The following is a 13,336-nucleotide window of genomic DNA, read 5'->3' on the forward strand; positions in this document are numbered from 1 at the left end:
CATGTATTGTACTGTGAATGCATCAAGGTGAAATAAAATATGTAAACTGAACTCGCGCCAGAAAGTGGGAGAGTTGGACAGCATCCCAAAATTACAGCATTCCGTTTTATTTCCTATCAAGCGGTTGTTTGATCAAGCCCCGAGTGCTATCTGCTTTGTTTGTTAATGCTCAATGTAGCAAGAACTTGTGTTATCAACGACGCATCTCCGTTCCCGAGCCTTTTGTTGGGTCGTTGTCATACTGTGATCGGTCGATCATTCCCAGTTGAAGTCAATTGCTCGCCGCGTTTAGAGCGTGTGTGGTTGAAAGCCGTCCTCATGGAGTGGTTCAGAATACATGCTGTTGTCATATGGAGTCTATCGCTTTTGCTGATAGGTGTTGCTTGTCATAGTGTTGCAGCACAAACGGTGGCCGATTGTGTGCGGCTTGTTCCAGAATCAGCGAGAAATACAGTCTGTGATGTTCGGGAGTATCGTGTGACGCGAGGAGTCGATGCGGATCGGTACATACAGTGTGCTCTAGTTGCATTAGGATTTGTCGACGAAAATGGATCAATTCTGGTAGGTGTTAGGGAAGATGGTCCTCCCGGAAACCATCACATCCAAGGCACCGAACACATCTGCACACTGAACGTTCAATCTTCACAGAGAAACACCGTGCTAACTGCGCTGGATGCAGTGGAAACCCATGATGGCGTTTACACCGACAGTGTGGACGCTTGCCTGTCGAAAGCGAAGAAACTTTCCGGTGCCGAACGTTCCGGTGCATTCTACTGCTGCATGCTCCGCACCGAGTCGGCACAAAACTTTAAGGATGCCGTTGAACTTCAGGAGCTAAAAACTGCGTCGAAATGGCCCGAGGGTGAGCGGTTCGATCGGTCCAAAGTGCAGCAGATTATGCGGGAAGTGAACAATCAATTAAAGTGCTAATAAATTGTGTTTTTATGTGTACAATAAATGTATATATTGTACATTGTAATTGATGTAAAAATTGTGTACAACTAAAAGCCAACCGGGATCACATAGTGTCCTGGGAGGGCCTTTGACATTGGGGGTCCATTTTGCAAAAAAGAGAAAAACATATGGTGCAGAAGTTAAGGAGTGTAAAGAGTTCGCAGATTTCATAAAAGTTGTTCATCTTCACCAAACATAATCTTCAATGTTCATCGGAACATTCCATTCGCTGTTCGCTGCGACCAGTCAGTCCAGTGAACAGGTGTCAGTCCAGAACATAATGATCGCTCAAGAGCTACCCGTATCGCCTAGAGACAATCGCAACTAGCTATTTTATAGGCTCAATTAAATGTCACTTCGGTACACCGGAACGTTCCAGTTCCCTATCGGCAAGCACCTTTAACGACAACCTTCCGCATCAAGTTGTGCGTGAACAATCATCCACCGGACCGGTGTTCGCGCGTTAATCCATTCCATCCATTTTTTGCCCCAGTCTCAGCTCTGCCCCGTACTCGCAAGTGGCAAATAAATATATAAATAATCTATTTTCGTAGGTGTTGGCGCGCACTGTGCGCCTGTGATGCGCTTTGCTCCTGTCCACCGCAAAAACCCACGCAGCGTGTAACGTGTTGGGGCTTTTCTTTATTTTAATTGAAAAATAGTTGGATCGGTCCCGGGTCTGCTGTTATCTTGCTTGCCGGACGCTCAAAGCGGTCTCGTCCATTAAGGCTTTCCTGCTTTTGCGCCGACGTTGCCCGGGAGGCGCCAATTTAAATTTCATAGAAATAAATGACTCCACCGGGCAGGCGGCATTCTATCTCAATCCACGCACAGCACCCTGTTGGTGACCAACAAAGGGCTCAGGTGCACTTCACTCTAGCACCGGAGTTCCTTGTACGATAGGCCACAGCAAGAGTCGTAGATGGTAGGGGTATTGTTTTCCAAGCGACTAGTGCCTGCGTGCAGTCTGGCTAACCATTTAATCGTTTGTCATAAAAATCAATTCTTCGCACTTAATTACCAACCTGCCTGCTGGGAGCAAACCAGCGAACGTTGCTGAATGTACACCCCGGAATGCCGAGTACAGTACCCGTGTGTGTATATCTATTTATTTTTTAATTGAAAACAGAATTTTATGGTTTATTTAGGCCCTCGAGTAAGAGAACAGAGTTTCTTTATAAAGAATCGAATGGTGCGCGAATGGTACCGTGCAGTGGTAGTGCTGGTAGCGAGTAATAATAAAACCTGTGTCACCCATTTAATGATGGTGTAAACTTTACCATCCGCCTACTTTCGAGCAGTATGTAAGCATTTACACAGGAAAGAGTAATGTGACTGGTGAAGTTCAAGGTTTTTCAAGAATTATCGCGTTGGAGAAGAATATGTAATACCACTGTCCGAATTCATCATTACTTCATTTAAAGTTGTGGGAATTGTTCTGCAATATAATGCACAAGAGCACAATATTTTGATAACAACTAACCAACCGTAAACCTGCCACCCAGATGCTAATGAGTGTTGCAGTGTTCCTTATCTAATGCCAATATTTGCCGCTTCACCTGGACTCTATCGTATGAAAGATTATGCAAGATAAATGTTAGATTGCCGGAACGGATTTCATGAAAGTCGAATGCTTCCTTAAACGCATCGCTGTAGATCCCACCCAACAAACACCCGTACATCGCAAGACTCCGTTTGGGGACTTCAGCTTGCTGTGATGCATGGTTCACGCACTGTTTGATGTACTCCCTCGAGGCTCCATCTAAAGATCCTACCAGATAATAATCGCGGGCAATTTCTTCCACCTTAAAGAACAAACATAAAATTAGTTTGATTTGGCGTGAGGTTTCGTTAAGCGTCTTTACATTAATAGAGTTGTTCCGATCGAGATACTGAAAGCCACGGAATATACAAGCGATATGGCTTTCCATCGCTTCCGTATGGTTGCTTATCTCGTACGTTCGTATGCGACAGATATCATCCCACAGTTCAGCGCTCATTTGCTGCTCACAGAATTGAACCACCGTTTGGTTTGGTGCGCGAACGGAAAATGTCTTAAAATGAACGAAGAGTTAGATGAGCGTATGGCGCATGGAAGTCTTTGAAGCAACCGGCTACCTTGTCTGCGTACATCGTTTGTAGTACTGCTGCATCACGAAGGAAGAGTTGAAGGAAGGCATCCGAATGGTTGTTGAACAGTGATGCAAAGGTGTCGTATATAGCTTCATCTTCCGAGCAGTTCAAGTGACCTACATCTTGGACATCGTTTATAAACCTTTCAACAGATTCTTCGTCCAAAGTCAGCCATCGTTTGTACTCATTGTATTGTGTTCTGATTATGTTTTCCTATCGAAAAAGGAGTAATATAAAATTAGAACACACATTGCACGATCAGAACGATGTTAGCATCTCACATTAAACCGTTCGTTCGACGCGTCATACAGTCGCATGCGGCCCAACACACATCGCACAAACTTTGGCGTTCGTTCTGTCACTTGAAGATAGCTTTCGTCGCATCCCAACCAGCTAGACGCATCACGATCACGATCATCGGTTTGTTTGCTGGCAAACAGTTCGAAGCATCGCAAGTGGGCAAACAGAGTGTCATCCGGTGATAGTGCTGGACTGGTGCGGTCATTAGAGTAAGCGTTGTAGCTATTGTTACCCACGGTGGGTCTTATCAGTGACGAAGAAAGTACCAGCAACGACAGTAGCGCGAATGGAACAAGATCCATCAATTGCAATGTGAACTGCATCACTGAAATGGGAACTGCACCAACTAGAACGGGCTGTGATACTGAATGTGGTGGGCTAATGGGAGATTGGTTTTAGCACCCAGCAGTGCAGTTGTGATAAACTACTGGCTACAAACTGTTACGCAAGTTTGCGATAATTACACTGCGGTCTATTTGTGTACTCTATTGCTAGTAGGCTAAATTGGTGTATAGACCAATAATTTATTTCTTATTATTAAAATATATTAGAATGATACACCTTTCTTATTATGGGCGACAGTAAAACACAACTTAAAATGTTTTTACTACTTTTGGTACACCTATCTTCATGCAGTGCACTGGTAGCCGCGAGTGTGGTTTAGTATGTTTTTAATTTTATCAGAAGCTTTATGATGGTGCGCCATAACCGTGGGCTTTCCTCCGCTCAATCGTGCATTGCCTAGGCACCGGTCACGCTTGAAGATATCCCTCCATGAGTCTCTCACGATCCATGACCAGGGCGTCATCGATGCCACCCTGTCCACCGGGGTCCTAAACAAAACAGCTTTTCCCCCGGTCACTGTCATCATTCTCCGGTGGATTCCCATAAAAAAAAAAACAAAGAGGACCCACCATCCCCACGGCACGGAAAAGGATCGAGTAAAGGCGGTTGCTGCTGCGGTCCTGCCACGTGATACCCGTGGGAAATTGGCACCGATACGCGCGCACACGATCTCTTGCGCGCGCAAATCTGAGTGCGGTGTGATGATAATTAAAAACACAACGCCTCCCAATATGCGGCGGTTCGGGTAGTTTTTTGGAGCGATTGGGGCCGTGTGGAACATATAGCTTGGTTTTCTTCTCTTCTCACCCTCGATTGGACGTTTTTAAGAAGCCTTGATGTTTCGATCAGCGGAAGAAAGTGGTTCGGTCGTGGTCGTGCCAAACCGATTACACCACCCTGGACAACGATCATGCGGTGTTGTGTTTAATTTTTCCACTATGTAAACGATCGCGCTTTTTTTTGCACCGTTGTTTCGGTGTCAACATCGGTTCGGTGGAGGTTTTTTTTTTGCTATGTGAATGGTTCTTTTCTTATTTTGCATGTCAAAACCACGTCGGGCGGGCACTAGCGGGAGCAACGGATTCACTTTCTTCGATGACGCATGATTGACGGCGGAAGCGCTTTCGCTCGTGGCGGTTAATTTGGATGGGTTTTATTTAAAAAAAAACCTTTTTGTTTAACGGGAAGCTGTTGTGCAGAGTGTATGCTTGTGTGTTTTGATGCGGATAACTAGATCCATCCGATCCGGAGTGAAAGATCAGGGTAAAACGGGTTTCGTTTGGTTTGGCAAATTGAATTATCCCAAGTGTCTGAAGGGGCTGAACCCTTTTTTTTGCTGTTTAAGCTAATAAATAGTTACGTCTTAATTAATTTTTTACCTGTGTTTGATAGAAATAGAGGATTGAAACTAAAAAATATAAATCAATAAGATGCTTCAGATGCGGTTTAAGTTGAAGTATGATTTAACATATTACAAAACCATTAGATATTAGAGAGATTAATTGTTAGAGACGAAGTCTAATTTATTTTTTATCATATTCGTTTCAAACTTAACTATTAAAAGTCTATGTTCATTTATTTGTGTGCAATAAACAATAACTCCTCAACCAATAATTCTTCAACGAGTTATTTATTTATTATATTTTTCCCTTGAGAATATTCATCCAGCGAAAAAAATAGAAATCCGCTTTTGTCGCCCACCCTTTGTTTTTGGAACCCCAATGCAAGGGACAAAAAATGACTAGAACTCACCCCGAACTGTCAAACTTTTCGTTCCCTTTCGTGGGAAATTAAATAGATATAAAAAATCAAACGTTAACAGCAATATGCTTCCTGCAAGTGTTTAGTTACGGTGCATGGCGGGAAGATCATGAGTGCACTTCCAAAACCGCCGAGCATCACACCCTTCTTAGCGCGTAGCGAGTGGGACAGACTCTCCTCTCGCTGTGGGAGAAAATGCGTTCGAACAAACATCACAGCAGGGTGAAATGGGCACTCCAGCCTCGGGCAGTTTGGACCGGAGGGTTAGGCTTGTAGTCGGTTGTTCACCACCACCATCGCTGACGGTTGGTGACTTACACGATAGTGAACGAATTAATCCAACAAAGATGACCAGAACACCTATGACGGTGCATCGTAGGCGACCTGGCAGCCAGCATGGGGGCTTTGGCCGGCACCGAGTTCGATTTCGTAACCGCCGGGTTTGCACCCGACATACGCCGCATATGTTGATCGGTTTTATCTAAGCTCCCGTTGCACACACAACCGGGACCATTCATTTCGAAACCTTCACTGGGAAGACCACAGAGTGACCGGATCGTTAGGCTGATGTTTGTGCGATTGGAATGAGCTACAAACCTCGCAGAAAGTGGAAAACTACCCTTCAACTCTACCCGCGGCTGAGGAAAGTGTAGTAAAGGCAGTTATAAAATTAAATAAAACCACTGCACTGGTGCGAATGCAATGCGCGGGAACGGTGAGGCAACAAGAGAGCAAAAAAAAAAAAAGAATCACTTATTGAAATCGGAATGCATCGCATCGGCACAAACGCAATTGACCTCCCGGTGTTTGGTTAGGCGGCGCGTCAAAAAAAAAAAACAGAGAGGCCGCACCACAGTTTAGAAGCGAAAGCAACGGACTTGGTAAATATTATATGTTGACTAAATAAATGCACTACACGGCCAGCGCAACAGGATTATTTGCGTGTTATTTTGCATACCTGGTCCTTGTGCATCGGCTCTGGACACACCTTACCGATATGGATCGGTGAGAAAGATGGAAAAAAGGGGGCATAATTGTGCATTATTAGCATTTGAGCAAATTGAGTTGTTTGCAGTATGATGTTCAGGAAATTTTTAAAATGAGCTTAAACTAAATGAAACCCCAACACAAGTTATCACAGCTGGATTAAAAAAAAGCACTGAGATACATCGACGCCTTCTCTGTGTTGTGTTGATGTTGGATGTCAAGTCTAATGCTGTATTTTGGAAATAAAAATAAAGAAACAAAAATCACTGATAAGAGTGGGTTGGGTCAGTTTGATGTTTGTTTAAATAAAAAGTACAACGACAGCAAACTCAACCCCAAGACTCGATTCGCCAGACAGCATAGCGTCTATATTATAGCGTGGTAGATGGGTTTCGCCAAGAAGAACCTTTTTAAAGGGCCCCAAGTTTACATTGCGCTAAAGTAAAGGGAAGGACAATGTCGTTAGTTGTAGCATTCAGCTTGCAGAGATTAAATGGCATTAGCGTCTTGTCATGTGGAACAGAGTTGTGAAATGGCTGGTAAATATTGTTGATCAAAATATTTCAATGTTTAATTTTATCGTAGTAACAAATACTTATTTTAATTAAGTTTCATTGAAATCTTATAAGAAATAATGAGTTGATTATAACATGTTTCAAGCATTTTAAAAGGTACGAAGGTATGAAAAGTTGCACTGACTTTCCTCGCATATTTCGCAACTAGATGTCTAAAAATCACAATTAAAGCAATCTACAGTGTGATATGAATCGCTTCTGTGCCTCGTGGACGTCTCCTTCTAGAGGATTTGTTGTGAAAGATGCAGAAAAAAAGCATGCACTTGCTCGTCTGATTACCGCTTGTTCTGCGTGGAGGTGAATTTATAATCTTATTCGTGATCCAAATCTGGATTTTCTTCTCCCCCGGTTCCGGAGTTGGCGTCCGGAACGTGTACGACGGTAAGTAAGCTAATAAATTGAAACCGTACCTTCCCGGCAAGGGGTCACCTTTCTGCGGGATTCACTTTCCGCCCGGTACATGCTCGGCACCACGGTCGGCATGGAGATGGTTAGGCGGGGAGGGACCGTTGTGGTGCGTATGCTTGCAATGTCCACCCTCCATTAATCAGTTCAGTTTTGATAATTTTGTTTACACATTTTCTGCACACATCCGCGGATTCACACCGCGCCGTAGCGGGACAGGGATGGTTCGCAGAGGTATGGTCGTTATTTAATGCACCGGGTGCGCACTCTGCTGGAAGATGCTGACCTGTTGACGATGACAACGGTTGAAATGGTCACCCAGAAACAGGGCCCGAACCGAGATAAGTTCGGCGCAAGCGCGAGACCGAAGTGCATGATAAACAGGAGTGCAAAAAGTGTAACTGAGCATCGCGGCCGGTGTTGCGGTGTTTGGTGCAGTTTGTCGCCGTGCGGTGCGGGTTTTGTGTCGCCTTTGCGAGCTGCAATATGATCGCCCTAAAAGCGCAAGCTCACTTGACATCAAAATGCTTTTAATTAATTAGCGTTTAGGGTAGCCGGTCGGCACTCAACCGTGTGCATGTTGCGGCAGCGCATAGCGGTCGCTTCTGGATTGTGAGCGCGTACGCACGGTGAAGCTCCCGAGCCCAGCAGGGAACGATCGCAATTGAAGGTAGTTCACCCGCGCGCTTTAAACGGAGGTTGTGTGCAGCGAAACTGGATCCAGCAGGGTGATACGGTGCGGTTGGCAGTTGGGGCCCTTATGGAGTTTTGTTGGTAGCCGTCAGCCGGCATCGCACCAGCTCCAGGTGTCTGGAAGGTGCGGTCGCGTAATCCATTTATCACGCCTTCCCAAGTTCCCGGTACCTAAAGAGAGGTAACGCTGATAGTGCTAGACCCCGGGCGGGTCCCTTTTGGAAGGAACGCTTTTATCCGGAACCGGTTTTTTCCGCGCGCTATAGAGGCCCTCAGGGGAGGGAGCATTGACGGAACAGCTTCGATCACCTTCGAATGTGATGGATCGATCGGGAATACTGTTATCTTCCAATACCAGGCGGTCAAACGATCTAGTAGAAGTAGCAATGTTCTATCAGTTCTTTTAAGAATTCTGGCTGCGGAGGCCCTCACCAACATCTTAAGGCCATCTTTCTCATGGTTAATTGATCAATTAGAAGCAAATGGAACCGTCCCGTTTGAACGGTCTCAACGTCGAGTCTCAGGGACACTGATCCCACCTTCGAACGATCGTTGACACTGATCTGCTTGGGAGAACACAGCATTCCACTTGTTCGCGGTTAGCACCCCAAGAAGAATTCATAAGCTGGAGGTGTTTGAAGTAGGAGAAGAATAAAAACAGAAAATGTATCGAATATGAGTCATCGAACGGGTGGAAATCTGCTGTCCGCCAACTTGTTTCCATGCTACGACTTAAATGCAGGTGAAATTTTAGAGCACGCTATTTCGGTGTGGAATTGGCAGACACTTTGCTAATCCAATTTAAAGATGTCGGGAGAGGCAGGTTTCTTACAATGAAAGCAGGCACAAAAAAGGGGAAAAAATCAAGTGGAAAGATTAATCTCCACTTTTAACAAAATGACTGTTCTAACAGAGTAACTGACCATCTCTGGTGTTTTTTTTAAGGTTTCACGATTTATTCTTCTACAAGATTCCGATCAAAATCGAATAAGATGACCAACATTTGAGGGGTAGATTAGCAATGGAGGGAATCAGATCGATATAATTAAGATCGTGACCTGTCATCGCGAGAAATATTCCAATCAAATTCCTTCAGAAATTAAAGAAATCGCTTTCGAACCCGCGTTCCGTCCACGGAGGGGTCGTGGTCGAGAGCTGCCACAGAAACAAACTTTCCCAGGACGCTGAAACTGTCCGGCTCATCTGGTCTGGTTTGCGCATCGATTAATCTTGGTGTGAACGGTGCCTTTCGGGGGGCGAAAGGACTTGAAAGAAATACGGTACATATGCGACCTCCTAGGTATCGCTTACGTCTATCGGGCTGCCGAACGCTCCCAGGGAGGGCTTTGCCAACCGCGACAGTTCCCAGCGAGTGATTTACTTTCAAGTGGTTGTTTTTCGGTGAAGCGCTAGGTGGACGAAACGTGCCGAGAGTTTTTTTTCCGTTGGACACCGATCCGGATGACGATTATGATGATCAATTATGCAAAATGCGACTGATCGCGGGATCAAGTTTGTTGGAGGATTGGAAGTGTACTGCAACTGTTTCTGCAGATTAGTGTCAGGCGTGTTGAGCGTGTTTTTTTTTACGGGAAGAATTTGGTGCGCATGGAATGTTTGTGCAGTGCAGGTCTTTGACGTGCGTGTTCGTGTCGTGGGAAATTAAAGGTAAGAATAAATCGACAGTAACCTGGTTTGTTTCCAAACGACGAAACAGGAAATAAAGACTTGCGTTTTTTATTGGAATATTCTTTTGGATACAAAACGCCTGAATGTATGCAAATATCACATAATGGATCACTATATCTGGAAGCTACAACCATTATAGGTAGTTTTTATTTTACATTACTCAGCAAAATAAAAAGATTATTGGTCAATATCATGAATATCATAGGAAAATAATAAAAATAATAGTTATTTTCTTTACATTATACCTGAAAAGCGTTACCTTTAAGGTTTTTAGCAACAAACTGGAAGTCAAATATCCACAAATGCTCCAAAGCATAGATCCTTCCTGGAATTCAAAACAAATTCCGCTCCAACTTCAAACTGTCGCTGTACCGGTCGCCGGCCGATACCTCGGCGCTACGCGTGGTCACGAACGCGATCATAAATCAAATTTGCCAGCGACATAATCTCGACCAGGTACTGGCAAGTCGCGTGTAGTCGCGTTAGTCATATATTTGTTTACTAATTAAATACCTCCTCCATGCAGAGCGAGGGCTAGAAGGATAGCGGAACCCGCAGGCAGATTGTAGCAATGTTACACCCGACAAGCGGGCAGATAGCGGCAACCGCACCGATTAGGCTCGATTTGCCCGCGACGGACAAGTAAATCGACGAAGAAGAAAAAAAAAACCCGCACTCCCTATCATGGCTAATCAATTGACACATTTGAAATCGGCAAGCAGATAGCTAATTTATACCACACATATTTATCATTGGGGCGCACGCAATTAGATCATGTGCGTTGATCGGGCACCCGCGGGGCATTCGTGGAGATAGACGTATGTGTGCTAATGTCGTGCAAAGGTTGACCGCTTGGGGAGGTCTTCACACTATCGATCGATAGGCGCACTGTTACCGTACCCCGTTTTGCCAGACATTGACCACACCCCGTGCGGAAGTGATCGGAAGCGAAAAGCCAACACAGCTCTTTGATGGCTTATCGTCACCCATGTTGTTGGCCAATAACCTCGCGATGGTAGTTGGGCGCGGTCAAGACACAGCCCGCGGACTGTACATTACGGCACGCGTCTGGGTGATAATTAAATCGACTTAAATTTCGTCCCCCTAGGGAACACGTGGCCCGTCTGTTGGAGGGAAAGAACTCTCGATAGAACAGTGTGTGTTTATGTGTGTTTTTTTCAGCTGACTCACTGGGTGGTGCGATGGAAGACGCCACTGCTAGACTCATGGGAGCCATAAAAACGGTTCCGGGGCAAGCTTTGGGAGTTCGATTCAGATAATGAGCAAGCGGTTGACTTCTTCCAAACGTAAGAATGAAGCAATTGGACACGTTTTGTATAATGCTGATCGTATCTTGTTGTAAATCAATATATTTTCCCACCGAATACCCCAACCCAACGACTAATGAGAACATGACACGCTCTAGAAGTGAACGGTAGTGTTTAGATTCTTCATTTCCTCCCTAACCTTCTCCGGACCTTCGTACACTTTTCCTCGCAGCAGATAAGCGTAGTCCGCAGAACGAAGTTCGTGGAAATCGAACGCCTTCTTGAAGTCTTCCTTAAGGGAACTGTTAACCAGGCAGGAGTAATAGTCGTACGCGTCACTTCCCCGGCAGCTGGCCAACACTGATCGGACCTCGGGTTCCAGTTCGCTCTTGTTGATCAGATTAAAATCACGCACGATCTCATCAACCTGCATGTCGAGAAAACTCTCACTGAATACTTTTGCATAGTTCACAACTTTAACCACATTTACCTTCAATCCATTGTCATCCATATAGCGCAATCCACGGAAAATGCAATCGATCGCTTTCTTCAGTTCCGGACTGCCAGTTAGTACGTAATTGCGGGCCTTCTTCATGTCAGACTTTTTTCTACCATTCCATGCGCGTTTTTCACAGTACGCATGGTACGATTCACCTTTTTGCTTGATTTGAGGCATTGCGGCGTAAATTCTAGCGGCACCGTCAACCGTACCGTGGTACAGTTTACGGGAAAGATCCACGAATCGGTTGTGTACCGGTAGATATGCATTGTACAGATCGACACAGTTACGACACAGATACGCAGAGACTTCCCTTGAGCTGGCCTGGTTAAGGGATTTGTATGCGTTGTGCTGGACAGGAATCCTCTCGGACTGGTGAGAAGGAAATGATTTGAGCAGTCTGTTGAACGAATGTCTTCAACTTCACCATACCTTAAATGCGTTTTCCTTCTCGTCGTAGATTTGCAATCCGATCAGAACACACTTTGCGTAACATTGGGTAATAGCATCGTTGGGTTCCAACTTCCAAGCATTCCACGATGCGAGGTAAGTCTTTCTGTTCGAGCCCGATGGAAGGTGATCTTCATAGCAGCGCTTGTACACGTACAGTGATTGTTCCGGATCGAACGCTTTCCATGGTTGTGCAGCCTGAGAAAAGCACAAGAAATGAACTCCAAACACACGATGCCCTCGAAGGACACATTGCAATATCAACATACTTGCACATGCAGGTGAGCGAGAAATGAAAACAGCACTGCAGTAATGATCATTCTAGCAAATTTAAAACACTCAATATTTCTATCGGAACTACCGACAAAGCTTCTCAGCGTCTTCTTTTATAGCAAGCAGCATCTAGATGGAAGTGGTTGAGACAGCTGTTCGGGATATTGTACTTGTTTACTCATCTGATTCAACTGAGCAATAAAGAGACAGCTATTTCCATTGTAAACGGTGTGTTCAAATGAAACAAGCGTTTACACTGCCATCATGTGGTAATATTGTTTGCCAGCCTACTTGATTTGCATGCATGATTTGAACCGGAGATGGAGCTGATGACAGATTTACAGATCGAGTGATTAATCCCTTATGCTTATGAAAATGTCAACAAAGTTGCGAACTACTCGGAGGTTACTAGTGGTGAGTGAGAATAGTAAGCCACGGATTTAAATCGAGATTGAAGATTGCATTTGTTGACCAATTAGTTCATAGACTCACATACAGATGGCGCTATAGAGAAAGTAAACAAAACAAGGAAATCTGTTTAGAAATTGTACAAAACCCTGCTAAAAAACCGATTAAACATTGTTCTTTGTGTCGTAAAGTGACCGTTACTTTTTGCAATGCAAAAATCACAGCTTCAACAACGACCCTAAAATGCCACTTGCTTCCGCTTCTCTCTTCGCCATTTACCATCCGCAAGCCCTGTATGTACAATGTGTGTACCGGAAACAGGGAATCGGAACTAATCTCATCAAATCTTTGCCACCCCTAATCCTTTTTATGCTAAAACCATCGCAATAAACGCGCGCACACTCTCACGCACGGCTGCATATCAAGGCCACGACTTGCCAGAAACAGGTTCTGGGTGTAACGACGGCCACGGATAGCATCCACTTTGCACCGAACCTAATGAAATACCGCGCCGCAACGGGGATTGGGTGGACCGTAATGTTGCTTGCTTGTCCCGCTCACGTTCCGGTAATCAACCCCTAAATTAGACGGAAACT

The 13,336-nt window shown here is 44.9% G+C and overlaps 1 protein-coding gene and 2 pseudogenes across 1 annotated transcript; 1 reads left to right on the plus strand and 2 right to left on the minus strand.

Moving 5' to 3' along the window:
* Nucleotide 1: 1 nt before the first annotated feature.
* Nucleotides 2–930, plus strand: LOC128711080 (uncharacterized; annotated as a pseudogene).
* A 1,502-nt stretch (nucleotides 931–2,432) lies between these two features.
* On the minus strand, nucleotides 2,433–3,710 carry LOC128711085 (37 kDa salivary gland allergen Aed a 2-like; annotated as a pseudogene).
* A 7,554-nt stretch (nucleotides 3,711–11,264) lies between these two features.
* On the minus strand, nucleotides 11,265–12,379 carry LOC128715937 (37 kDa salivary gland allergen Aed a 2-like). Its single transcript, XM_053810861.1, has 4 exons — nucleotides 12,329–12,379; nucleotides 12,042–12,257; nucleotides 11,601–11,981; nucleotides 11,265–11,537 (listed from the first exon to the last, which is right to left on the minus strand). The coding sequence occupies exons 1-4, from the start codon at nucleotides 12,377–12,379 to the stop codon at nucleotides 11,265–11,267; spliced, it is 921 nt and encodes a 306-aa protein (XP_053666836.1).
* Between the last annotated feature and the right edge of the window lie 957 nt (nucleotides 12,380–13,336).

Source organism: Anopheles marshallii, chromosome 3 (genome assembly GCF_943734725.1).
Source record: "Anopheles marshallii chromosome 3, idAnoMarsDA_429_01, whole genome shotgun sequence".
Lineage (NCBI taxonomy): Eukaryota > Metazoa > Arthropoda > Insecta > Diptera > Culicidae > Anopheles > Anopheles marshallii.

Excerpts from the sequence above, each read along its gene's own strand:
- LOC128715937 (XM_053810861.1), bottom strand. The coding sequence starts at position 12,379 with ATGATCATTACTGCAGTGCTGTTTTCATTTCTCGCTCACCTGCATGTG. Across the intron at positions 12,258-12,328 it reads TCGCTCACCTGCATGTGCAA|GCTGCACAACCATGGAAAGC; the intron begins GTATGTTGATAT and ends TGCTTTTCTCAG. Across the intron at positions 11,538-11,600 it reads TGGATGACAATGGATTGAAG|GTTGATGAGATCGTGCGTGA; the intron begins GTAAATGTGGTT and ends CTCGACATGCAG.